We start from the raw sequence: 25,214 nt of genomic DNA, 5'->3' as shown, positions 1-25,214 counted from the left end.
TTGTGTTTTTACTAAGCGGTACTATGTCAAAAGTTTAACCTTCCAAGCAAATGCATCTAATTGATTTGGGGTTTTGTTTTTGTTTTACAGCTGTTCCTGATGCCCCTGGCATTCCAGAACCTAGCAACATAACAGGCAACAGCATTACCCTGACATGGGCAAGGCCAGAATCAGATGGTGGCAGTGAAATTCAACAGTATATCCTTGAAAGAAGAGAAAAGAAAAGCACAAGATGGGTAAAAGTGATCAGCAAACGACCAATCTCTGAAACAAGATTCAAAGTCACTGGTCTGACAGAAGGCAATGAGTATGAATTCCATGTCATGGCTGAAAATGCTGCAGGAGTTGGACCTGCAAGTGGCATCTCAAGACTCATTAAATGTAGAGAGCCCGTCAACCCACCAGGTCCTCCCACAGTGGTCAAAGTAACAGACACATCAAAGACAACTGTGAGCTTAGAATGGTCCAAACCAGTGTTTGATGGTGGCATGGAAATAATTGGGTATATTATTGAAATGTGTAAGGCCGACTTAGGAGACTGGCACAAGGTGAATGCAGAGGCATGTGTGAAAACAAGATATACAGTCACTGATCTACAAGCAGGTGAAGAATACAAATTCCGAGTTAGTGCTATCAATGGTGCTGGAAAAGGCGACAGCTGTGAAGTGACTGGCACAATTAAAGCAGTTGACCGGTTAACAGCTCCTGAGTTAGACATAGATGCAAACTTCAAACAGACTCATGTTGTTAGAGCTGGGGCCAGTATTCGCCTCTTCATTGCCTACCAAGGTAGACCTACTCCTACAGCTGTGTGGAGCAAACCAGACTCTAACCTTAGCCTTCGGGCTGATATCCATACAACAGACTCCTTCAGCACCCTCACTGTGGAAAACTGCAACAGAAATGATGCAGGGAAATATACCCTTACTGTGGAAAACAACAGTGGTAGTAAGTCAATCACATTCACCGTGAAAGTGCTAGACACTCCAGGCCCACCTGGCCCAATTACCTTCAAAGATGTGACCCGGGGATCTGCTACATTGATGTGGGATGCCCCTCTTCTTGACGGTGGTGCCCGAATCCATCATTATGTGGTAGAGAAACGAGAGGCAAGTCGCCGTAGTTGGCAGGTTATCAGTGAAAAATGCACTCGTCAGATCTTCAAGGTCAATGACCTGGCCGAAGGTGTTCCGTACTATTTCCGTGTTTCTGCAGTAAATGAGTATGGTGTTGGTGAGCCCTATGAAATGCCAGAACCAATTGTAGCCACAGAACAGCCTGCTCCACCTAGGAGACTTGATGTTGTTGATACTAGCAAATCCTCCGCAGTCTTAGCTTGGCTTAAACCTGACCACGATGGAGGCAGCCGGATCACTGGCTACCTGCTTGAAATGAGACAAAAGGGATCTGACTTCTGGGTTGAAGCTGGTCACACCAAACAGCTGACTTTCACAGTAGAGCGTCTTGTTGAGAAAACTGAATATGAATTCCGTGTGAAGGCCAAGAATGATGCTGGCTATAGTGAACCCAGGGAAGCCTTCTCTTCTGTCATCATTAAGGAGCCTCAAATCGAGCCCACTGCTGACCTCACTGGAATTACCAATCAGCTTATAACTTGCAAAGCAGGAAGCCCATTTACCATCGACGTACCAATCAGTGGTCGTCCCGCCCCCAAAGTAACATGGAAACTGGAAGAAATGAGACTTAAAGAGACAGATCGAGTGAGCATTACAACAACAAAAGACAGAACCACACTGACTGTAAAGGACAGCATGAGAGGTGACTCTGGAAGATACTTCTTGACCCTGGAAAATACAGCTGGTGTTAAAACATTTAGTGTCACAGTTGTGGTCATTGGAAGGCCAGGTCCAGTAACCGGCCCCATTGAGGTCTCATCTGTCTCAGCTGAATCGTGTGTCCTGTCATGGGGAGAACCTAAAGATGATGGAGGCACTGAAATTACTAATTACATAGTTGAAAAGCGTGAATCGGGTACAACAGCTTGGCAGCTAGTCAATTCCAGTGTCAAGCGCACTCAAATTAAAGTCACTCATCTCACAAAATACATGGAATATTCTTTCCGTGTCAGTTCAGAGAACAGATTTGGTGTCAGCAAACCTCTAGAATCAGCACCAATAATTGCTGAACATCCATTTGGTAAGAAAAATTAAAATCCTATTTCAAAGTCTCTATTATTAAATGTTTCCCCTGAATTTTATAAAATTGTATTCATACTTAATACCTTTGTTTATATTTAGTCCCACCAAGCGCTCCTACCAGACCTGAGGTCTACCATGTGTCTGCCAATGCCATGTCTATTCGTTGGGAAGAACCCTACCACGATGGTGGCAGTAAAATCATTGGCTACTGGGTTGAGAAGAAAGAACGTAATACAATTCTTTGGGTGAAAGAAAACAAAGTGCCATGCTTAGAGTGCAACTACAAAGTAACTGGTTTAGTAGAAGGACTGGAATATCAGTTCAGAACTTATGCACTCAATGCTGCAGGTGTTAGCAAGGCCAGCGAAGCTTCAAGACCTATAATGGCTCAAAATCCAGTTGGTATGTATCACAATTTAAGGGCATATTTGTTTATTATTACTGATTCTAGTAGAACTCAGAGTGGTATATTTTAACCTTATTTTTGCATCCCTTCCAGATGCACCAGGCAGACCAGAGGTAACAGATGTCACAAGATCAACAGTATCACTGATTTGGTCTGCCCCAGCGTATGATGGAGGCAGCAAGGTTGTGGGCTACATCATAGAGCGTAAGCCAGTCAGTGAGGTAGGAGATGGTCGCTGGCTGAAGTGCAACTACACCATTGTATCTGACAATTTCTTCACCGTGACTGCTCTCAGTGAAGGAGACACTTATGAGTTCCGTGTGTTAGCCAAGAATGCAGCAGGCGTAATTAGCAAAGGGTCTGAATCTACAGGCCCTGTCACTTGCCGAGATGAATACGGTAGGAAATAGTCAACATTCTCCTTTTTAAAATTATCTCAATTTATGTGAAAATAAACTCTCAGATATTCATTCATATCTGTTTTGCCTACTGACAGCTCCACCCAAAGCCGAACTGGATGCCCGATTACACGGTGATCTGGTTACCATCAGAGCAGGTTCTGATCTTGTTCTGGATGCTGCAGTTGGTGGCAAACCTGAACCCAAAATTATCTGGACCAAAGGAGACAAGGAGCTAGATCTCTGTGAAAAAGTCTCTTTGCAGTATACTGGCAAACGAGCAACTGCTGTGATCAAGTTCTGTGACAGAAGTGACAGTGGAAAATACACTTTAACAGTGAAAAATGCCAGCGGGACCAAGGCCGTGTCTGTCATGGTCAAAGTGCTTGGTAAGCATGTCAAATGTTCTCACATTTATATAGCATTTTCCAGTGTGGGCAGAAAGAATGATCTTCATCATGGCTTGTCATTACACCTGTTTCAGATTCCCCTGGCCCATGTGGAAAGCTCACCGTCAGCAGAGTAACACAGGAGAAGTGCACTTTAGCCTGGAGCCTTCCGCAGGAAGACGGAGGAGCAGAAATCACTCACTACATCGTGGAAAGACGCGAGACTAGCAGGCTCAACTGGGTGATTGTTGAAGGCGAATGCCCAACCCTATCCTATGTCGTTACCAGGCTCATCAAGAACAATGAGTACATATTCCGAGTGAGGGCAGTAAACAAATATGGCCCTGGTGTGCCTGTTGAATCACAGCCAATTGTAGCCAGAAACTCATTCAGTGAGTATTAACACTTTTAAACAATTTGACAGTTGAAATGTAATAGAATCAGGGGGAGAAGGGAGAAGGGCAGTCTTATCAATAGTAATTTTGTGCAATTCTCATCATCCTTATTTTCATAAACAGCTATTCCATCACCACCCGGCATACCTGAAGAAGTTGGGACTGGCAAAGAGCATATTATCATTCAGTGGACAAAACCTGAATCTGATGGTGGCAATGAAATCAGCAACTACCTAGTAGACAAACGTGAGAAGAAGAGCCTGCGCTGGACACGTGTCAACAAAGACTATGTGGTGTATGATACCAGGCTGAAGGTGACCAGCCTGATGGAGGGTTGTGATTACCAGTTCCGGGTGACCGCAGTGAATGCAGCTGGTAACAGTGAGCCCAGCGAAGCTTCCAACTTCATCTCATGCAGAGAACCATCATGTGAGCTCCAAGAATCATACATAAATACAATGCTCCTCAAAACTATATGACAGATAATTTTCCAACACACAATCTCTAAGAATTTTTAGAATTTATGAATGGTCTAGAAAAGCACATGCTTATTTGCATGATCATAAATATAGCTTAAGTCAGAGAACATTTTAACTATTACATCTGTTAAGTTAGCAATTAGAATTGCTAAAAGTTGTACAGCATTTTCCAATTAATGAAAAAATATTCTACTATCAATATGAAAAGAATCTATTTTATAAATTTTCCTTAGAGAAAAATGCATTGTACTGTAATAACTGAAAAGAAAAATGGCAAAACTCCTTTTAAGAAGAGGTTTAGCAGGAACATACAGTTTCTAGTGGTTTCATAAGTTACTGACAAAGTAATTGTGACAAGAGCTTCAAAAATAAGTGGCAAATCCTTTTACAGAGTCTGAGCCCAAGAACTATAAAGGAATAGTCACTGGGACTGAATTGGGGAAGCTAAGGAAACCAATTCTTGTATTCATTAGAAATGTATTGGTGGCAAGTGATACTAACCCAGTGAAAGATAAGCAACTAAAGAAAAGTCCCTAAGAATGGGTACTTTTAAGTAATGAGCTTAGCTAACAGAGAACACACAGTAAAGCTGGCCAAAGAAGTAGGGAAGAAATATCTACTTTCCTAAAGCAATTTAATTCTTAAGATAATAATATTAAATTATAATGTGGCACGCTGTGCTGTCCTATAATATCAGGAGCCCAGTTAATGAAGATTATCTTGGTGAGTGTGGACAAGAGCAATAATGCCTTTGTGAGTCTTGAAAACAAAAAATACAAATCTCAACATTTCCTTATTTGCCTAATATCTGCATCTCACTTTTTAAATTCCACAGATACCCCTGGACCACCTTCTGCTCCAAGAGTTGTGGATACCACCAAACACAGCATTAGTTTGGCATGGACCAAACCCATGTACGATGGTGGTACTGACATTGTAGGATATGTTCTGGAAATGCAAGAGAAGGACACTGATCAGTGGTACCGAGTGCATACCAATGCCACAATAAGAAATACTGAATTCACTGTGCCAGACCTTAAAATGGGCCAGAAATATTCCTTCAGAGTTGCTGCGGTGAACGTGAAGGGTATGAGCGAATACAGCGAATCAATTGCTGAAATTGAGCCCGTGGAAAGAATAGGTATTTATCACAGAAGCTTTTAGGTGAATTATTTTCTTCTCACACCTGTCCATGAATTAATTAAATTTTGTCATTAACTTTCCAGAAATACCAGATCTTGAGCTTGCAGATGATCTAAAGAAGACTGTGACCATCAGGGCTGGGGCCTCCTTGCGCTTGATGGTGTCTGTATCTGGACGACCACCTCCTGTCATCACGTGGAGCAAGCAGGGCATTGACCTTGCAAGCCGGGCAATTATTGACACCACTGAGAGCTACTCATTGCTAATAGTGGACAAAGTTAATCGGTACGATGCTGGAAAATACACAATTGAAGCTGAAAACCAATCTGGCAAGAAATCAGCAACAGTCCTTGTTAAAGTCTATGGTAAGCATTTTACTTAAAATTGGCTATACAATGAGTAGATCCTCTAAAACAATATAGCTTGACCTATGATTGATCACCTCTCTAGAAAGGAACTATGTTGATTATATTTCCCCAAGAAAAAAAAAGCTATCAGGCAAATAGGAAATATGAATCTTTCATTCTGTTTTTCAGATACTCCTGGTCCCTGTCCTTCAGTGAAAGTTAAGGAAGTATCAAGAGATTCTGTGACTATAACTTGGGAAATTCCCACGATTGATGGTGGAGCTCCAGTCAACAATTACATCGTTGAGAAGCGTGAAGCTGCTATGAGAGCATTCAAAACAGTAACTACCAAATGCAGCAAGACACTTTACAGAATTTCTGGACTTGTAGAAGGAACCATGTACTATTTCAGAGTGCTGCCAGAAAATATTTATGGCATTGGAGAACCTTGTGAAACATCTGATGCAGTACTGGTCTCAGAAGTGCCTTTGGTGCCTGCAAAGCTAGAAGTGGTCGATGTCACCAAATCCACTGTTACCCTTGCCTGGGAAAAACCACTCTACGATGGTGGTAGCCGACTCACTGGATATGTTCTCGAGGCCTGCAAAGCTGGCACAGAGAGATGGATGAAGGTTGTCACCTTAAAACCCACAGTCCTAGAGCACACTGTTACTTCCTTAAATGAAGGTGAACAATACTTATTTAGAGTGAGGGCACAAAATGAGAAAGGTGTGTCAGAACCAAGAGAGATTGTCACAGCCGTGACTGTACAAGACCTCAGAGGTATGTACCAAATAGCCAAAAAAAAAAAAAAAAAGTAAAGTAAAACGAAAACATTCAGAATTCGTAACAATTTACCATAAAAATAATGCTTAAGAATAAATGCCTGATTTCTTTCCCATAGTGTTGCCAACAATCGATCTTTCTACAATGCCTCAGAAGACCATCCATGTCCCAGCTGGCAGACCAGTAGAGCTGGTGATACCTATTGCTGGCCGTCCACCTCCTGCTGCTTCCTGGTTCTTTGCTGGTTCTAAACTGAGAGAATCAGAGCGTGTCACAGTTGAAACTCACACTAAAGTAGCTAAATTAACCATCCGTGAAACCACTATCAGAGATACTGGAGAATACACACTTGAATTGAAGAATGTTACCGGAACTACTTCAGAAACCATTAAAGTTATCATTCTTGGTAAGGATGTGTGACAAAGATACAAGCAAGTTGATGTTCAGTCACCCAATTTTGATTTGAAGTAAAAATTAATTTCCTGTATTTCTTCTCTTTCATAGACAAGCCTGGTCCACCAACAGGACCTATTAAGATTGATGAAATTGATGCTACATCAATTACCATTTCCTGGGAACCACCTGAATTGGACGGTGGTGCTCCACTGAGTGGTTATGTGGTAGAACAACGTGACGCTCATCGTCCAGGATGGCTGCCCGTTTCTGAATCAGTGACTAGGTCCATGTTTAAGTTTACCAGACTCACCGAAGGAAATGAGTATGTGTTCCGTGTGGCTGCAACAAACCGCTTCGGGATTGGCTCTTACTTGCAGTCTGAGGTCATAGAGTGTCGCAGCAGCATCCGTAAGTCCACAGGCCCTTCCACTACTCTCCCCACCTCTGATTCTGAATGTTAACAAAAAAGAATTTGTTTTTAATATGCCCTAATGTAAATAAAAATAGGTCACAAAATTAACCCTGTGGTCTTTCTAAGGTTTCTAAACCTCCTTTTCTCAGGTTTCTAAACCTCCTTTTCTCAGAGGTTTTCAACACACTTAGTCTTGATTTTTTTTTTAATATCTTCACTCTTATGAAAGAGAAGAGGAGGGAGTTAGGAAGAAAGGAACGGAAGGAAGAAAAGAGAGAAGGGAAGGAGGAAGAGAGGAAAGGAAGGAGGACTGGCAATGTTATAGTGAGAAAAAAATACAGAGTGCATGCTTAATAAATGTAGAATTGAAGAAAATGAGGAACAGCAAGGAAAGTACAAAATTAAACCTCAGCATCATGCAATATACCCATGTAACAAACCTGCACATGTACCCCTGAAGCTAAAAGTCAAAAATTTTTAATAAAAATAATTAAATAATTAAATGATTTAAATTAAAATTTACAAATAGTACAAAAGTGAAACTATTGGAAAAATAGTCATGTGTCTTATGTATCTTTTAAAATACCAACCAAAACCTAAGGAAAACACAAATATATGAGTCATTGTTTTAACTTATTCATATTGCCATATCGTGTTAACCTCTGTCTTGCTGCAGGTATTCCTGGACCCCCAGAAACATTACAGATATTTGATGTTTCCCGTGATGGCATGACACTTACTTGGTACCCACCAGAGGATGACGGTGGCTCCCAAGTGACTGGATATATTGTGGAGCGCAAAGAAGTGAGAGCAGATCGATGGGTCCGTGTAAATAAAGTACCTGTGACGATGACACGGTACCGCTCCACTGGCCTTATTGAAGGCTTAGAATATGAACACCGTGTCACAGCCATTAATGCAAGAGGGTCTGGGAAACCAAGTCGTCCTTCCAAACCCATCGTTGCCATGGATCCAATTGGTAAGTACATTTTGTATCAGTCAAATTGATTGAGTTACAATTTATATGTGGGAAAATTCACCTTTTTGAAATATATAGTTCTATGACTTTTGAAAAATGTACTGTTTTGTAATCACCACCACAATCAAAATGTGGAATATTTTTATTACCCCGTAAAGTTCCCTCGTGTCCGTTTGTAATCAGTCCCTTCCCCACCCCAGCCGCTAGCAATTTCTGGCAAATAATTTTTAATATTCTTCTCTGGAGTCAATTTCCACTTCTTTAAGATGAGATTCATAATATATGCTTTCTATCACACTTAAAATTTTAAAACAAGTTAATATTTCTGGAAGCACTTTAAAAACTGCTGATAAATGTAAGATAATAATAGTGATTACAAATGAAGCACATTTAAGAGAAAGGAAAGTGAAAAAATGTTAAGTATTTTTAACTGATAAAATGAATAAAATTTTCTTTTTTCTTTCTTTTGTTTTTTTGTTTTTTTTGTTTTTTTGTTTTTTTTGAGACAGAGTCTCACTCTGTCACCCAGGCTGGAGTGCAGTGGCATGATCTTGGCTCACTGCAACCTCTGTCTCCCAGGTTCAAGCAATTCTTCTGCCTCAGCCTCCTGAGTAGCTGGGATTACAGGTGCCTGCCACCACGCATGGCTAATTTTTATGTTTTTAGTAGAGACGCGGTTTCACCATGTTGGCCAGGCTGGTCTTGAACTAACTCCTGACCTCAAGTATCTGCCCACCTCGGCCTCCCAACTTGCTGTGATTACAGGCATGAGCCACCGCACCCAGCCATGAATAAAATTTTCACAAGACAAAAAAACAGGCTAATGTTAACAGTCCGTTTCAACAACTCATTGAATTTGTTAGGTGGCACAGCTAATTTTCAACTTTGCAGCAACTTTAACCAGTATATTCTTATTCTTATTCCCAGCTCCTCCAGGAAAGCCACAAAACCCAAGAGTTACTGATACAACAAGGACATCAGTCTCCCTGGCCTGGAGTGTTCCAGAAGATGAAGGAGGATCTAAAGTCACAGGCTACTTGATTGAAATGCAAAAAGTAGATCAACATGAATGGACCAAGTGTAACACCACTCCAACCAAGATTCGAGAGTATACTCTAACACATCTACCTCAGGGTGCAGAATACAGGTTCCGCGTCCTAGCTTGTAATGCTGGTGGACCTGGTGAGCCTGCTGAGGTACCAGGAACAGTCAAAGTCACTGAAATGCTTGGTGAGACATATGATCATTTGCTTTCTGCAATAATTGCCATAGACTTATTTCTTAGTCCCCCTACCCCAAATGCTAAATTGAAACCCTACCTTTTTTTCCAGAATATCCTGATTATGAACTTGATGAAAGATACCAAGAAGGTATCTTTGTAAGGCAAGGTGGAGTCATCAGACTTACCATACCAATCAAAGGAAAACCATTCCCAATATGTAAATGGACCAAGGAAGGCCAGGATATTAGTAAGCGTGCCATGATTGCAACATCTGAAACACACACTGAGCTTGTGATCAAAGAAGCAGACAGGGGTGACTCTGGCACTTATGACCTGGTTCTGGAAAATAAATGTGGCAAGAAGGCTGTCTACATCAAGGTCAGGGTGATAGGAAGTCCCAACAGTCCAGAAGGGCCACTGGAATATGATGACATCCAAGCCCGCTCTGTGAGGGTCAGCTGGAGACCTCCTGCTGATGATGGTGGTGCTGACATCTTAGGCTACATCCTCGAGAGACGAGAAGTGCCTAAAGCCGCCTGGTATACCATTGATTCCAGAGTCCGAGGTACATCTCTGGTGGTAAAAGGCCTCAAAGAGAATGTAGAATACCATTTCCGTGTTTCAGCAGAAAACCAGTTTGGCATAAGCAAATCCTTGAAATCTGAGGAACCAGTCATACCAAAAACACCATTGAGTAAGTGCCCTTTCAACCACAAAATTATAAACATTATTTCAGCACTTTTCTGTTTTTAAATGAAAGTCATTGGCTTATAATACTTGGGACTGTATTCTAATACATGTGTGCTTTCCACTTGTATTTACAGATCCTCCAGAACCTCCAAGCAATCCTCCAGAAGTACTCGATGTAACCAAGAGTTCTGTTAGCTTGTCCTGGTCCCGGCCCAAAGATGATGGTGGTTCTAGAGTCACAGGCTACTACATTGAACGCAAAGAGACATCCACTGACAAGTGGGTCAGACACAACAAGACTCAGATCACCACCACAATGTACACTGTCACAGGGCTTGTTCCCGATGCTGAGTATCAGTTCCGCATCATCGCACAGAATGATGTTGGCCTGAGTGAGACCAGCCCTGCTTCTGAACCAGTTGTTTGCAAAGATCCATTTGGTAAGGAATTCAGAAGAAGGGGTTAAATTAAAGAAGCAAGCCATGTTTGGTCCTTTTATTTCACCAGTAAAGCTGACTCCCTTTTCATTATTTTAAAATATTTCAGATAAACCAAGCCAACCAGGAGAACTTGAGATTCTTTCAATATCCAAAGATAGTGTCACTCTACAGTGGGAGAAACCTGAATGTGATGGTGGTAAAGAAATTCTTGGATACTGGGTTGAATATAGACAGTCTGGAGACAGTGCCTGGAAGAAGAGCAATAAGGAACGTATTAAGGACAAGCAATTCACAATAGGAGGTTTGCTGGAAGCTACTGAGTATGAATTCAGGGTTTTTGCTGAGAATGAGACTGGGCTGAGCAGACCTCGCAGAACTGCTATGTCTATAAAGACTAAACTCACATGTAAGTAGCCTTTGGTTCTCTACTTATGATTTACAAACTAAACAAGTTAAGGTTAATTCCCCCTCTATACTAAGTAGAACCCTGGAAAGTTTTATTGGAGAGCAAGTGTTAAGAAAGAAAAGCAAGTACACACACAGGAAATATGACAAGTTCTATAGGAAACCATTCCAAGGACATAACCTCAGCAGATGTTAGATGGAGTGAACTGAGCACTTTCCTTGAGCAATTCCCTCTAATGCAATGGTTTCTTTTTAAAAATATTTCCCAACAAGATTTGAAAGGTCAACAATTGTATGCCACTTCAATGAACCTAAGTAAGGGCAAGAATACTACAGAATTATAGAGAGAATTTATAGTCCCTTAAAAGCCTATACATTATTAATCCCCTTCCAATCATGAAGAGAAAAAAACACTCTACATAAAATGTGACGATGTGCTCATTGAATCCCTATTTACCATATGATCCTAGGAAAATCACTTCAAAGAGTTTTTAAGAATTAGGCTAATATGTAAATCATGGTATGTGTCAGTAAATAAGGTAAATTCATTCCTGATATACAAGGACAAAGGATTACAGATTGAGTATTAACAGTCACTTAATATTATCTTTCATATTGTTCAGCTGGAGAGGCCCCAGGAATTCGCAAAGAAATGAAGGATGTTACCACAAAATTGGGTGAAGCTGCTCAACTCTCATGCCAGATTGTTGGAAGGCCTCTTCCTGACATTAAATGGTACAGATTTGGTAAAGAGCTCATACAAAGCCGGAAATACAAAATGTCTTCAGATGGACGCACACACACTCTTACAGTAATGACAGAGGAACAGGAAGATGAAGGTGTTTATACCTGCATAGCCACCAATGAGGTTGGAGAAGTAGAAACCAGTAGTAAGCTTCTCCTGCAAGCAACACCGCAGTTCCATCCTGGTTACCCACTGAAAGAGAAATATTATGGAGCTGTGGGTTCCACACTTCGGCTTCATGTTATGTACATTGGTCGTCCAGTACCTGCCATGACTTGGTTCCATGGTCAGAAACTTTTGCAAAACTCAGAAAACATTACTATTGAAAACACTGAGCACTATACTCATCTTGTCATGAAGAATGTCCAACGTAAGACTCATGCTGGGAAATACAAAGTCCAGCTCAGCAATGTTTTTGGAACAGTTGATGCCATCCTTGATGTGGAAATACAAGGTATTTTATTTTTATTTTCAGTGCTTTTTATTTTTAAAGAAAAAAAAATCTCAAAAACACACTATGAAAACCACCACAATTGTATTTTCCCCCAACAGATAAACCAGACAAACCTACAGGACCAATTGTGATCGAAGCTCTATTGAAGAACTCCGCAGTGATCAGCTGGAAACCACCCGCAGATGACGGAGGCTCCTGGATCACCAACTATGTGGTGGAAAAATGTGAGGCCAAGGAGGGGGCTGAATGGCAATTGGTGTCTTCAGCCATCTCAGTGACAACCTGTAGAATTGTGAACCTCACAGAAAATGCTGGCTATTACTTCCGGGTTTCAGCTCAGAACACTTTCGGCATCAGTGACCCTCTAGAAGTGTCCTCAGTTGTGATCATTAAGAGTCCATTTGGTGAGTACAACTTGATTTCTGTATCTTCCTATGGTAAAGTTCCATCTTTGCATAAAATTCTTTTAAACAGAAAGAAATTTTGAAAGGAAATAGCAAAGATTCAGATAAAGTACAAGTGCCTTTTCTTTCACTTTAATTGAATGTTTGCATATCTAAAAGGAGAAATATATATCCTAACCCCATTTTAAAAATAGAACTTTGGTTTTTGATATGTCTTAGTATAAAGTAACCAATTTCATTTTTCTGGAATAGCTATTTTTTAATAAAATTTTGGACTCATATAACATTCTTTTTTAAAAAAATAAGCTTTAATTAAGCTGCCTGTTTCATCTCATGACTCAAATCTTTTTTTTTTTAAATAGAAAAGCCAGGTGCTCCTGGCAAACCAACTATTACTGCTGTCACAAAAGATTCTTGTGTTGTGGCCTGGAAGCCACCTGCCAGTGATGGAGGTGCAAAGATTAGAAATTACTACCTTGAGAAGCGTGAGAAGAAGCAGAATAAATGGATTTCTGTGACAACAGAAGAAATTCGAGAAACTGTCTTTTCAGTGAAAAACCTTATTGAAGGTCTTGAATATGAGTTTCGTGTGAAATGTGAAAATCTAGGTGGGGAAAGTGAATGGAGTGAAATATCAGAACCCATCACTCCCAAATCTGATGTCCCAATTCAGGCACCACACTTTAAAGAGGAACTGAGAAATCTAAATGTCAGATATCAGAGCAATGCTACCTTGGTCTGCAAAGTGACTGGTCATCCAAAACCTATCGTGAAATGGTACAGACAAGGCAAAGAAATCATTGCAGATGGATTAAAATATAGGATTCAAGAATTTAAGGGTGGCTACCACCAGCTCATCATTGCAACTGTCACAGATGATGATGCCACAGTTTACCAAGTCAGAGCTACCAACCAAGGGGGATCTGTGTCTGGCACTGCCTCCTTGGAAGTGGAAGGTAAAAATAAATAAATATCATCAATTTGAGGCTAAATGAGTTATTAACTTGGGGGTGGTGGCTATTGCACTTAAACACATACTGTTAGATGTTGCTAAATTATACTCTTTTTTTTTTTTTTTTTTTCTGATACAGTTCCAGCTAAGATACACTTACCTAAAACTCTTGAAGGCATGGGAGCAGTTCATGCTCTCCGAGGTGAAGTGGTCAGCATCAAGATTCCTTTCAGTGGCAAACCAGATCCTGTGATCACCTGGCAGAAAGGACAAGATCTCATTGACAATAATGGCCACTACCAAGTTATTGTCACAAGATCCTTCACATCACTTGTTTTCCCCAATGGGGTAGAGAGAAAAGATGCTGGTTTCTATGTGGTCTGTGCTAAAAACAGATTTGGAATTGATCAGAAGACAGTTGAACTGGATGTGGCTGATGTTCCTGACCCACCCAGAGGAGTCAAAGTTAGTGATGTCTCACGAGATTCTGTCAACTTAACATGGACTGAGCCAGCCTCTGATGGTGGCAGCAAAATCACCAACTACATTGTTGAAAAATGTGCAACTACTGCAGAAAGATGGCTCCGTGTAGGACAGGCCCGAGAAACACGTTATACCGTGATCAACTTATTTGGAAAAACAAGTTACCAGTTCCGGGTAATAGCTGAAAATAAATTTGGTCTGAGCAAGCCTTCAGAGCCTTCAGAACCAACCATAACCAAAGAAGATAAGACCAGAGCTATGAACTATGATGAAGAGGTAGATGAAACCAGGGAAGTCTCCATGACTAAAGCATCTCACTCTTCAACCAAGGAACTCTATGAGAAATATATGATTGCTGAAGATCTTGGGCGTGGTGAGTTTGGAATTGTCCATCGTTGTGTTGAAACATCCTCAAAGAAGACATACATGGCCAAATTTGTTAAAGTCAAAGGGACTGATCAGGTTTTGGTAAAGAAGGAAATTTCCATTCTGAATATTGCTAGGCATAGAAACATCTTACACCTCCATGAATCATTTGAAAGCATGGAAGAATTAGTTATGATCTTTGAGTTTATATCAGGACTTGACATATTTGAGCGCATTAACACAAGTGCTTTTGAACTTAATGAAAGAGAAATTGTAAGTTATGTTCACCAGGTCTGTGAAGCACTTCAGTTTTTACACAGTCATAATATTGGACACTTTGACATTAGACCAGAAAATATCATTTACCAAACCAGAAGAAGCTCTACCATTAAAATCATAGAATTTGGTCAAGCCCGTCAGCTGAAACCAGGGGACAACTTCAGGCTTCTGTTCACTGCCCCAGAATACTATGCACCTGAAGTCCACCAGCATGATGTTGTCAGCACAGCCACAGACATGTGGTCACTTGGAACACTGGTATATGTGCTATTGAGTGGTATCAACCCATTCCTGGCTGAAACTAACCAACAGATCATTGAGAATATCATGAATGCTGAATATACTTTCGATGAAGAAGCATTCAAAGAGATTAGCATTGAAGCCATGGATTTTGTTGACCGGTTGTTAGTGAAAGAGAGGAAATCTCGCATGACAGCATCGGAGGCTCTCCAGCACCCATGGTTGAAGCAGAAGATAGAAAGAGTCAGTACTAAAGTTATCAGAACATTAAAACACCGGCGTTATTACCACACCCTGATCAAGAAAGACCTCAACATGGTTGTGTCAGCAGCCCGGATCTCCTGTGGTGGTGCAATTCGATCTCAGAAGGGAGTGAGTGTTGCTAAAGTTAAAGTGGCATCCATTGAAATTGGCCCAGTTTCTGGGCAGATAATGCATGCAGTTGGTGAAGAAGGAGGACATGTCAAATATGTATGCAAAATTGAAAATTATGATCAGTCTACCCAAGTGACTTGGTACTTTGGCGTCCGACAGCTGGAGAACAGTGAGAAATACGAAATCACCTATGAAGATGGAGTGGCCATCCTCTATGTCAAAGACATTACCAAATTTGATGATGGTACCTACAGATGCAAAGTAGTCAATGACTATGGTGAAGACAGTTCTTATGCAGAGCTATTTGTTAAAGGTGTGAGAGAAGTCTATGACTATTACTGCCGTAGAACCATGAAGAAAATTAAGCGCAGAACAGACACAGTGAGACTCCTGGAAAGGCCACCAGAATTTACCCTGCCTCTCTATAATAAGACAGCTTATGTAGGTGAAAATGTCCGGTTTGGAGTAACTATAACTGTCCACCCAGAGCCTCGTGTAACATGGTATAAATCAGGTCAGAAAATCAAACCAAGTGACGATGACAAGAAGTACACATTTGAGTCAGACAAGGGTCTTTACCAATTAACAATCAACAGTGTCACTACAGATGATGACGCTGAATATACTGTTGTGGCAAGGAACAAATATGGTGAAGACAGCTGTAAAGCAAAGCTGACAGTAACCCTACACCCACCTCCAACAGATAGTACCTTAAGACCCATGTTCAAAAGGTTACTGGCAAATGCAGAATGCCAAGAAGGCCAAAGTGTCTGCTTTGAGATCAGAGTGTCTGGCATCCCCCCACCAACATTAAAATGGGAGAAAGATGGTCAGCCACTGTCCCTCGGGCCTAACATTGAAATTATCCATGAAGGCTTGGATTATTATGCTCTGCACATCAGGGACACTTTGCCTGAAGACACGGGTTATTATAGAGTCACAGCCACTAACACAGCTGGGTCCACCAGCTGCCAGGCTCACCTACAAGTGGAACGCCTGAGGTACAAGAAACAGGAATTCAAGAGTAAGGAGGAGCATGAGCGACACGTACAAAAACAAATTGACAAAACCCTCAGAATGGCTGAAATTCTTTCTGGAACTGAAAGTGTACCACTGACACAGGTAGCTAAAGAGGCTCTGAGAGAAGCTGCTGTCCTTTATAAACCGGCTGTAAGCACCAAGACTGTAAAAGGGGAATTCAGACTTGAGATAGAAGAAAAGAAGGAGGAGAGAAAACTCCGGATGCCTTATGATGTACCAGAGCCACGCAAGTACAAGCAGACTACCACAGAAGAAGACCAACGCATCAAGCAGTTCGTGCCCATGTCTGACATGAAGTGGTATAAAAAGATACGTGATCAGTATGAAATGCCTGGGAAACTTGACAGAGTTGTACAGAAACGACCCAAGCGCATCCGCCTTTCAAGATGGGAACAGTTCTATGTGATGCCTCTTCCACGCATTACAGATCAATACAGACCTAAATGGCGTATTCCTAAACTGTCCCAAGATGATCTTGAGATAGTGAGACCAGCCCGCCGGCGTACACCTTCTCCTGATTATGACTTTTACTACCGACCTAGAAGACGTTCTCTTGGGGACATCTCTGATGAAGAATTACTCCTCCCCATTGATGACTACTTAGCAATGAAAAGAACAGAGGAAGAGAGGCTGCGTCTTGAAGAAGAGCTTGAGTTAGGTTTTTCAGCTTCACCCCCAAGCCGAAGCCCTCCACACTTTGAGCTTTCTAGCCTACGTTACACTTCACCACAAGCTCATGTCAAGGTGGAGGAAACAAGAAAAGACTTCAGGTATTCAACCTATCACATCCCAACGAAGGCTGAAGCTAGTACAAGTTATGCAGAACTGAGGGAACGGCATGCCCAGGCTGCGTACAGACAGCCAAAGCAACGGCAAAGAATCATGGCTGAGAAGGAGGATGAAGAGTTGCTTCGCCCAGTTACGACCACCCAGCGTCTCTCAGAATACAAAAGCGAACTTGACTTCATGTCAAAGGAGGAAAAGTCTAGAAAGAAATCAAGGCGACAAAGAGAAGTGACAGAAATAACAGAAATTGAGGAAGAATACGAAATCTCAAAACATGCTCAAAGAGAATCATCCTCATCTGCGTCTAGACTACTGAGACGACGGCGCTCCCTGTCTCCAACTTATATTGAGTTAATGAGGCCAGTGTCTGAGCTGATCCGGTCACGTCCACAACCGGCTGAGGAATACGAAGATGACACAGAAAGAAGGTCACCTACTCCAGAGAGAACTCGCCCACGATCCCCCAGCCCTGTGTCTAGTGAGAGATCACTCTCGAGATTTGAGAGGTCTGCAAGATTTGATATCTTTTCCAGGTATGAGTCCATGAAAGCTGCTTTAAAAACTCAGAAGACATCAGAAAGGAAGTATGAAGTTTTGAGTCAGCAGCCTTTCACACTGGACCATGCCCCTCGAATCACATTGAGAATGCGCTCGCACAGGGTACCATGTGGCCAAAATACACGTTTTATTTTAAATGTTCAGTCTAAGCCAACTGCCGAGGTTAAATGGTACCACAATGGTGTGGAACTCCAAGAAAGCAGTAAGATTCATTACACCAACACGAGTGGAGTCCTCACCCTGGAAATTCTGGACTGTCATACTGATGACAGTGGAACCTACCGTGCTGTGTGCACCAACTACAAGGGCGAAGCTTCTGACTATGCAACGTTGGACGTGACAGGAGGGGATTATACCACCTATGCTTCCCAACGCAGAGATGAAGAGGTCCCCAGATCTGTTTTCCCTGAGCTGACAAGAACAGAGGCGTATGCTGTTTCATCATTTAAGAAAATATCTGAGATGGAAGCTTCGTCTTCTGTCAGGGAAGTGAAATCACAGATGACAGAGACAAGGGAAAGTCTCTCCTCATATGAACACTCTGCATCTGCAGAAATGAAAAGTGCTGCATTAGAAGAAAAGTCGCTGGAAGAAAAATCCACAACCAGAAAGATCAAGACGACTTTGGCGGCAAGAATTCTAACAAAGCCACGGTCCATGACCGTCTACGAGGGCGAGTCTGCAAGGTTTTCTTGTGACACCGATGGTGAGCCGGTACCAAGTGTGACCTGGCTGCGTAAAGGACAAGTGCTAAGTACTTCTGCCCGCCACCAAGTGACCACCACAAAGTACAAATCAACCTTTGAGATCTCTTCAGTCCAGGCTTCCGATGAGGGCAATTACAGCGTGGTGGTAGAAAACAGTGAAGGGAAACAAGAAGCAGAGTTCACTCTGACTATTCAAAAGGCCAGGGTAACTGAAAAGGCTGTGACATCACCACCAAGAGTCAAATCCCCAGAGCCTCGGGTGAAATCCCCAGAAGCAGTTAAGTCTCCAAAACGAGTGAAATCTCCAGAACCTTCTCACCCGAAAGCCGTATCACCCACAGAGACAAAACCAACACCAACAGAGAAAGTTCAGCACCTCCCAGTTTCTGCCCCACCAAAGATTACTCAGTTCCTGAAAGCAGAAGCTTCTAAAGAGATTGCAAAACTGACCTGTGTGGTTGAAAGCAGTGTATTAAGGGCAAAAGAGGTCACCTGGTATAAAGATGGCAAGAAACTGAAGGAAAATGGGCATTTCCAGTTTCATTATTCAGCAGATGGTACCTATGAGCTCAAAATCAATAACCTCACTGAATCTGATCAAGGAGAATATGTTTGTGAGATTTCTGGTGAAGGTGGAACGTCTAAAACCAACTTACAATTTATGGGGCAAGCCTTTAAGAGTATCCATGAGAAGGTATCAAAAATATCAGAAACTAAGAAATCAGATCAGAAAACCACTGAGTCAACAGAAACCAGAAAAACTGAACCAAAAGCTCCTGAACCAATTTCCTCAAAACCAGTAATTGTTACTGGGTTGCAGGATACAACTGTTTCTTCAGACAGTGTTGCTAAATTTGCAATTAAGGCTACTGGAGAACCCCGGCCAACTGTCATCTGGACAAAAGATGGAAAGGTAACCAGTTCTTAAATGTCTCTTTCTTTTATCTTCTAAAATATTTTATCTTCTAAATTCAGCTTCCCAAAAAAAGCTTAAAATGAAATCACTTTTTAAAACGCAAATCATTTGCATTCTACAGGCCATTACACAAGGAGGTAAATATAAACTCTCTGAAGACAAGGGAGGGTTCTTCTTAGAAATTCATAAGACTGATACCTCTGACAGTGGACTTTATACTTGTACAGTAAAAAATTCAGCTGGATCTGTGTCCTCTAGCTGCAAATTAACAATAAAAGGTAGGTTGGCTTTTGTTTTTACCCACATTTTTTCAGAAGATAATATTAGGGAAATATTTTCAAACATCCCCCCTTATATACACATACAAGAAAGTATTAAAATAAAATTATTTTCCTAATTCCAGAATACAATTTGTACACCAAAGTAGAAACACACATTTGAAGTTAGCATATGCTTTTCTATGAGCATAAAAAGCAGTTATTAAGTACCTAGTTATATGTGGTATTATATAAGATTCCATAGTGTCAGCCCCTGCTCCCAGGAATATTTAAGAATAAAGTCAGTGAATATACAAAATGGCACTACTTGCCTAAACCTTCACAGTTGCTAATTTTCCAAAGCAGTGCAAAGTTAATTAAAGAACTATTTCTATTTTACCAATTAAAATTAGTTTGCTTTCATTTCAATCTTCTGAAAGATAATTTAATGTTTTGGTTACTCAAAATCTCCCAAATCCACTTATCTCCTAAATCCGTTGACTATTCTTTTCAAGACTTTTTTCCTTAAGTCATATGAATCATCTTTGGCTCAGTTTAGTTTAAGGAATCATTACAGTGATCTCAAAAGTCACACATGATAATTTTCCAAAAGTGGAACTGAGAAAGTATTAGGTATTACCTACATTGCATGAAGAAGTTGACTTTTTTTCTTTTTATGTTTTTCACATGCAGAATCTAGAAGAGTAAAAGGTGGGGGTCTCTTTCTAATTAAGTTTGCCTTACAGAGGTTTTTTTTTTTTTTAGCTATAAAAGATACTGAGGCACAGAAAGTCTCTACACAAAAGACTTCTGAAATTACACCTCAGAAGAAAGCTGTTGTCCAAGAGGAAATTTCCCAAAAAGCCCTAAGGTCTGAAGAAATTAAGATGTCAGAGGCAAAATCTCAAGAAAAGTTAGCCCTCAAAGAGGAAGCTTCAAAGGTTCTGATTTCTGAAGAAGTCAAGAAATCAGCAGCAACCTCCCTGGAAAAATCCATTGTCCATGAGGAAATCACTAAAACATCACAGGCATCAGAAGAAGTCAGAACTCATGCTGAGATTAAAGCATTTTCTACTCAGATGAGCATAAACGAAGGTCAAAGACTGGTTTTAAAAGCCAACATTGCTGGTGCCACTGATGTGAAATGGGTACTGAATGGCGTAGAGCTTACCAACTCTGAGGAGTACCGATATGGTGTCTCAGGCAGCGATCAGACCCTAACCATCAAGCAAGCCAGTCACAGAGATGAAGGAATCCTCACCTGCATAGGCAAAACCAAGGAAGGAATCGTCAAGTGTCAGTATGATTTGACACTGAGCAAAGAACTCTCAGATGCTCCAGCCTTCATCTCACAGCCTAGATCTCAAAATATTAATGAAGGACAAAATGTTCTCTTTACTTGTGAAATCAGTGGCGAGCCATCCCCTGAAATCGAATGGTTTAAAAACAACCTGCCAGTAAGTTTAATTATGAATATATTATTGAAGAAAAACTAAAATACCATGTCTTCCACATCTGAAGAACTTCAACATTTCTTTTCTTTTTCCTTTGTCTTAGATTTCTATTTCTTCAAATGTCAGCATAAGTCGCTCCAGAAATGTATACTCCCTTGAAATCCGAAATGCATCAGTCAGCGACAGTGGAAAGTACACAATTAAGGCCAAAAATTTCCGTGGCCAGTGTTCAGCTACAGCTTCCTTAATGGTCCTTCGTAAGTATCTCCTCACCCTTCTTCCTTACATGTTTTTGCCTCTCTTTCAAGCACAGAAAACTCTAAGAAGCCTTATTAAATTCCATGTGAAAGAGGGACAGCCAACTGATGTGAATTCATTCTTGTAGTCAAACTTTCTTTATAGCTACACAGAAACTTGGATAGATTACATTTCAAAGTAAAGCTACCAACTGCCGTGTAACATTCATTTGCAGGATGCACAATATGTCAATTACTTTCTATATGACTAATCATTTTTCTCCTAGTGATTCCTAGCACCTGCATGTAATGTAATGATAGAAATATAAGGATTCATGTTTTGGAGACATTGAGCTAGCTCTTGACAAATGTATGTATATATGTATTTGCTTATGCTTCAACAGCAAATTGTTTGGGTTATGCTGCTGTGTGTGTGTTGAAGTTTCCATTTCTGTAAGTCAGCGTCATATGTCATCAATTAACCAGATGTCATTGATGTTCACTGTGTATCTGCTATGCTCCACAGCTCTAGTTGAAGAACCTTCCAGAGAGGTAGTATTGAGAACAAGTGGTGACACAAGCTTGCAAGGAAGCTTCTCGTCTCAGTCAGTCCAAATGTCTGCCTCCAAGCAGGAGGCCTCCTTCAGCAGTTTCAGCAGCAGCAGTGCTAGCAGCATGACTGAGATGAAATTTGCAAGCATGTCTGCCCAAAGCATGTCCTCCATGCAAGAGTCCTTTGTAGAAATGAGTTCCAGCAGCTTTATGGGAAAATCTAATATGACACAACTGGAAAGCTCAACTAGTAAAATGCTTAAAGCAGGCATAAGAGGTGAGCAATAAAATTACTGGTAGAGGTAGACAAGCCAAGTAACATGGTGTAGTCTTTAGTACACACAATTCAGTAGAAAGCAAATCTTTATTTTTTTCAGTGATTCTAAGACCTTTTTTTTGTCATTGTTCCATAAAGGAATTCCACCTAAAATTGAAGCTCTTCCATCTGATATCAGCATTGATGAAGGCAAAGTTCTAACAGTAGCCTGTGCTTTCACGGGTGAGCCTACCCCAGAAGTAACATGGTCCTGTGGTGGAAGAAAAATCCACAGTCAAGAACAGGGGAGGTTCCACATTGAAAACACAGATGACCTGACAACCCTGATCATCATGGACGTACAGAAACAAGATGGTGGACTTTATACCCTGAGTTTAGGGAATGAATTTGGATCTGACTCTGCCACTGTGAATATACATATTCGATCCATTTAAGAGGGCCTGTGCCCTTATACTCTACACTCATTCTTAACTTTTCGCAAACGTTTCACATGGACTAATCTTTCTGATCTGTAAATATTTAAAGAAAAAAAAGTAGTTTTGTATCAACCTAAATGAGTCAAAGTTCAAAAATATTCACTTCAATCTTTTCATAATTGTTGACCTAAGAATATTATACATTTACTAGTGACATGTACATACTGTATATAGCCGGATTAACGGTTATAAAGTTTTGTACCATTTATTTTATGACATTTTACAATGTAAGTTTTGAAACTAACTGTTGGTAGGAGAAAGTTTCTTATGGAACGAATACCCTGCTCAACATTTAATCAATCTTTGTGCCTCAACATACTGTTGATGTCTAAGTATGCCTCAGTGGGTTGAGAAATTCCCCATTGAAGATGTCCTGTCCACCTAAAAGAGAATGATGCTGTGCATATCACTTGATATGTGCACCAATACCTACTGAATCAGAAATGTAAGGCATTGGTGATGTTTGCATTTACCCTCCTGTAAGCAACACTTTAATGTCTTACATTTTCTCTGATGATGTCACACAAAATTATCATGACAAATATTACCAGAGCAAAGTGTAACGGCCAACACTTTGTTCGCTCATTTCACACTGTCTCTGACATAAGGAGTGCCTGAATAGCTTGGAAAAGTAACATCTCCTGGCCATCCCTTCATTTAACCAAGCTATTCAAGTATTCCTATGCCAGAGCAGTGCCAACTCTTGGAGGTCCCAGAGTGCAGCCAATGCCTTTGTGTGGTAGTTCTAAATTTTAATTGCACCTGAAAAACCTGGGCACCTAAGCAATGAGCCACAGCAAAAAGTAAAGAACAACAACAAAATAAAGCTGTTGTTAAATTTTAAACAATATTACTAATTGCCCAAAATGTCAATTTGATGTAGTTCTTTTCATGCAAGTATAAATTCAATTGTTAGTTATAATTGTTGGACCTCCTTGAGATAGTAACAACAAAATAAAGCAAGCTATCTGCACCTCAAAATGTGTGGCTGGTTGTTTTCTGTGAAATTCTGGGGTGGAGAAGTATGCATCTTCGTGTATCACAAAAAAGATCATAGATAGATAAGGCAACTCAAGTTCAAAACAGCCCATGCTGATCTAATTAAACTAAAGAGCTTCTGCACAGCAAAAGAAACTACCATCAGAATGAACAGGCAACCCACAGAATGGGAGAAAATTTTTGCAATCTACTCATCTGACAAAGGGCTAATATCCAGAATCTACAATGAACTCAAACAAACGTGTAAGAAAAAAACAACCCCATCAACAAGTGGGCAAAGGATACAAACAGACACTTCTCAAAAAAAGACATTTATGCAGCCAAAAGACACAAGAAAAAATGCTCATCATCACTGGCCATCAGAGAAATGCAAATCAAAACCACAATGAGATACCATCTCACACCAGTTAGAATGGCAATCATTAAAAAGTCAGGAAACAACAGGTGCTGGAGAAGATGTGGAGAAATAGGAACACTTTTACACTGTTGGTGGGACTGTAAACTAGTTCAACCATTGTGGAAGTCAGTGTGGAGATTCCTCAGGGATCTAGAACTAGAAATACCATTTGACCCAGCCATCCCATTACTGGGTATATACCCAAAGGACTATAAATCATGCTGCTATAAACACACATGCACACGTATGTTTATTGCAGCTCTATTCACAATAGCAAAGACTTGGAACCAACCCAAACGTCCAACAATGATAGACTGGATTAAGAAAATGTGGCACATATACACCATGGAATACTATGCAGCCATAAAAAATGATGAGTTCATGTCCTTTGTAAGGACATGGATGAAATTGGAAATCATCATTCACAGTAAACTATCGCAAGAACAAAAAACCAAACACCGCATATTCTCACTCATATGTGGGAACTGAACAATGAGAACACATGGACACAGGAAGGGGAACATCACACTCTGGGGACTGTTGTGGGGTTGGGGGAGGGGGGAGGGATAGCATTAGGAGATATACCTAATGCTAAATGACGAGTTAATGGGTGCAGCACACCAGCATGGCACATGTATACATATGTAACTAACCTGCACATTGTGCACATGTATCCTAAAACTTAAAGTATAATAATAATAAAATAAAAAATAAAAAAAAACAGCCCATGCTAATAAGTTCTTTTAAGCAAATGTTTAAATTATCGTGTTAGATGTATTCAGCAATTTTGTTTAAAAAGCCTAGATATAGTTCTCATGGATATATTTATCCCCAAAAGTTTATCTTCTAAATATATCAAGAAAAATATTTTTAGGAGAGCTGATTCAACTCGGAATCAGCTGTGATTCAATATCTTTGATGGATTTTGAACATCTACAATTCACAATCTTTTGTGCTAAACACCACAGGGAACAATACAAAGATGATTAACACGGTATAGATACTGTCCCTCAAAGAGCATAGTGAACGGAAAAGGACAACTTCAGGGAAAATGATCAGTTGTGAATCTGAGTCCATATTGGCTACTGCAGCTCCAAATTGAGACAGAACAAATAAAGGACCTCAGAACTAAAGAACTATTTTATTACCAAGTCTAGATCAGTTGTTTTAAAAGCATGGTAGAATGACAGTATATGGAAGATTGACACTATTTT

General features: G+C 40.6%; 2 protein-coding genes across 2 annotated transcripts in view; one reads left to right on the top strand and one right to left on the bottom strand.

The window, feature by feature from the left end:
* Positions 1–25,077, top strand: part of TTN (titin) — a 280,746-nt gene extending 255,669 nt beyond the window's left edge. The window contains exons 333-357 of the mRNA XM_063595464.1: positions 91–2,157; positions 2,259–2,561; positions 2,659–2,964; positions 3,062–3,352; positions 3,448–3,744; positions 3,871–4,176; positions 5,062–5,367; positions 5,453–5,734; positions 5,906–6,499; positions 6,621–6,908; positions 7,007–7,306; positions 7,987–8,289; positions 9,217–9,519; positions 9,621–10,205; positions 10,336–10,641; positions 10,748–11,047; positions 11,670–12,245; positions 12,344–12,649; positions 13,012–13,605; positions 13,741–19,349; positions 19,474–19,630; positions 20,375–21,066; positions 21,167–21,320; positions 21,826–22,128; positions 22,267–25,077. Of these exons, the coding sequence (XP_063451534.1) occupies positions 91–2,157; positions 2,259–2,561; positions 2,659–2,964; positions 3,062–3,352; positions 3,448–3,744; positions 3,871–4,176; positions 5,062–5,367; positions 5,453–5,734; positions 5,906–6,499; positions 6,621–6,908; positions 7,007–7,306; positions 7,987–8,289; positions 9,217–9,519; positions 9,621–10,205; positions 10,336–10,641; positions 10,748–11,047; positions 11,670–12,245; positions 12,344–12,649; positions 13,012–13,605; positions 13,741–19,349; positions 19,474–19,630; positions 20,375–21,066; positions 21,167–21,320; positions 21,826–22,128; positions 22,267–22,562 (15,824 nt within the window). The 3' untranslated portion in view covers positions 22,563–25,077. The remainder of the gene's footprint in view (positions 1–90; positions 2,158–2,258; positions 2,562–2,658; positions 2,965–3,061; positions 3,353–3,447; positions 3,745–3,870; positions 4,177–5,061; positions 5,368–5,452; positions 5,735–5,905; positions 6,500–6,620; positions 6,909–7,006; positions 7,307–7,986; positions 8,290–9,216; positions 9,520–9,620; positions 10,206–10,335; positions 10,642–10,747; positions 11,048–11,669; positions 12,246–12,343; positions 12,650–13,011; positions 13,606–13,740; positions 19,350–19,473; positions 19,631–20,374; positions 21,067–21,166; positions 21,321–21,825; positions 22,129–22,266) is intronic.
* PLEKHA3 (pleckstrin homology domain containing A3) overlaps positions 9,826–25,214 on the bottom strand; it is a 58,799-nt gene continuing 43,410 nt past the window's right edge. Inside the window, exons 9-11 of the mRNA XM_003815510.5 lie at positions 13,762–13,858; positions 11,896–11,983; positions 9,826–10,889 (exon numbers count right to left, since the gene is read on the bottom strand). The gene's annotated coding sequence lies outside the window, so the exon portion shown is untranslated. The remainder of the gene's footprint in view (positions 10,890–11,895; positions 11,984–13,761; positions 13,859–25,214) is intronic.

The sequence above is a fragment of the Pan paniscus genome, chromosome 13, assembly GCF_029289425.2.
Source record: "Pan paniscus chromosome 13, NHGRI_mPanPan1-v2.0_pri, whole genome shotgun sequence".
Taxonomy (NCBI): Eukaryota; Metazoa; Chordata; class Mammalia; order Primates; family Hominidae; genus Pan; species Pan paniscus.
Note: the sequence above shows the minus strand (reverse complement) of the source record. Positions and strands in the feature narration are given on the sequence as shown.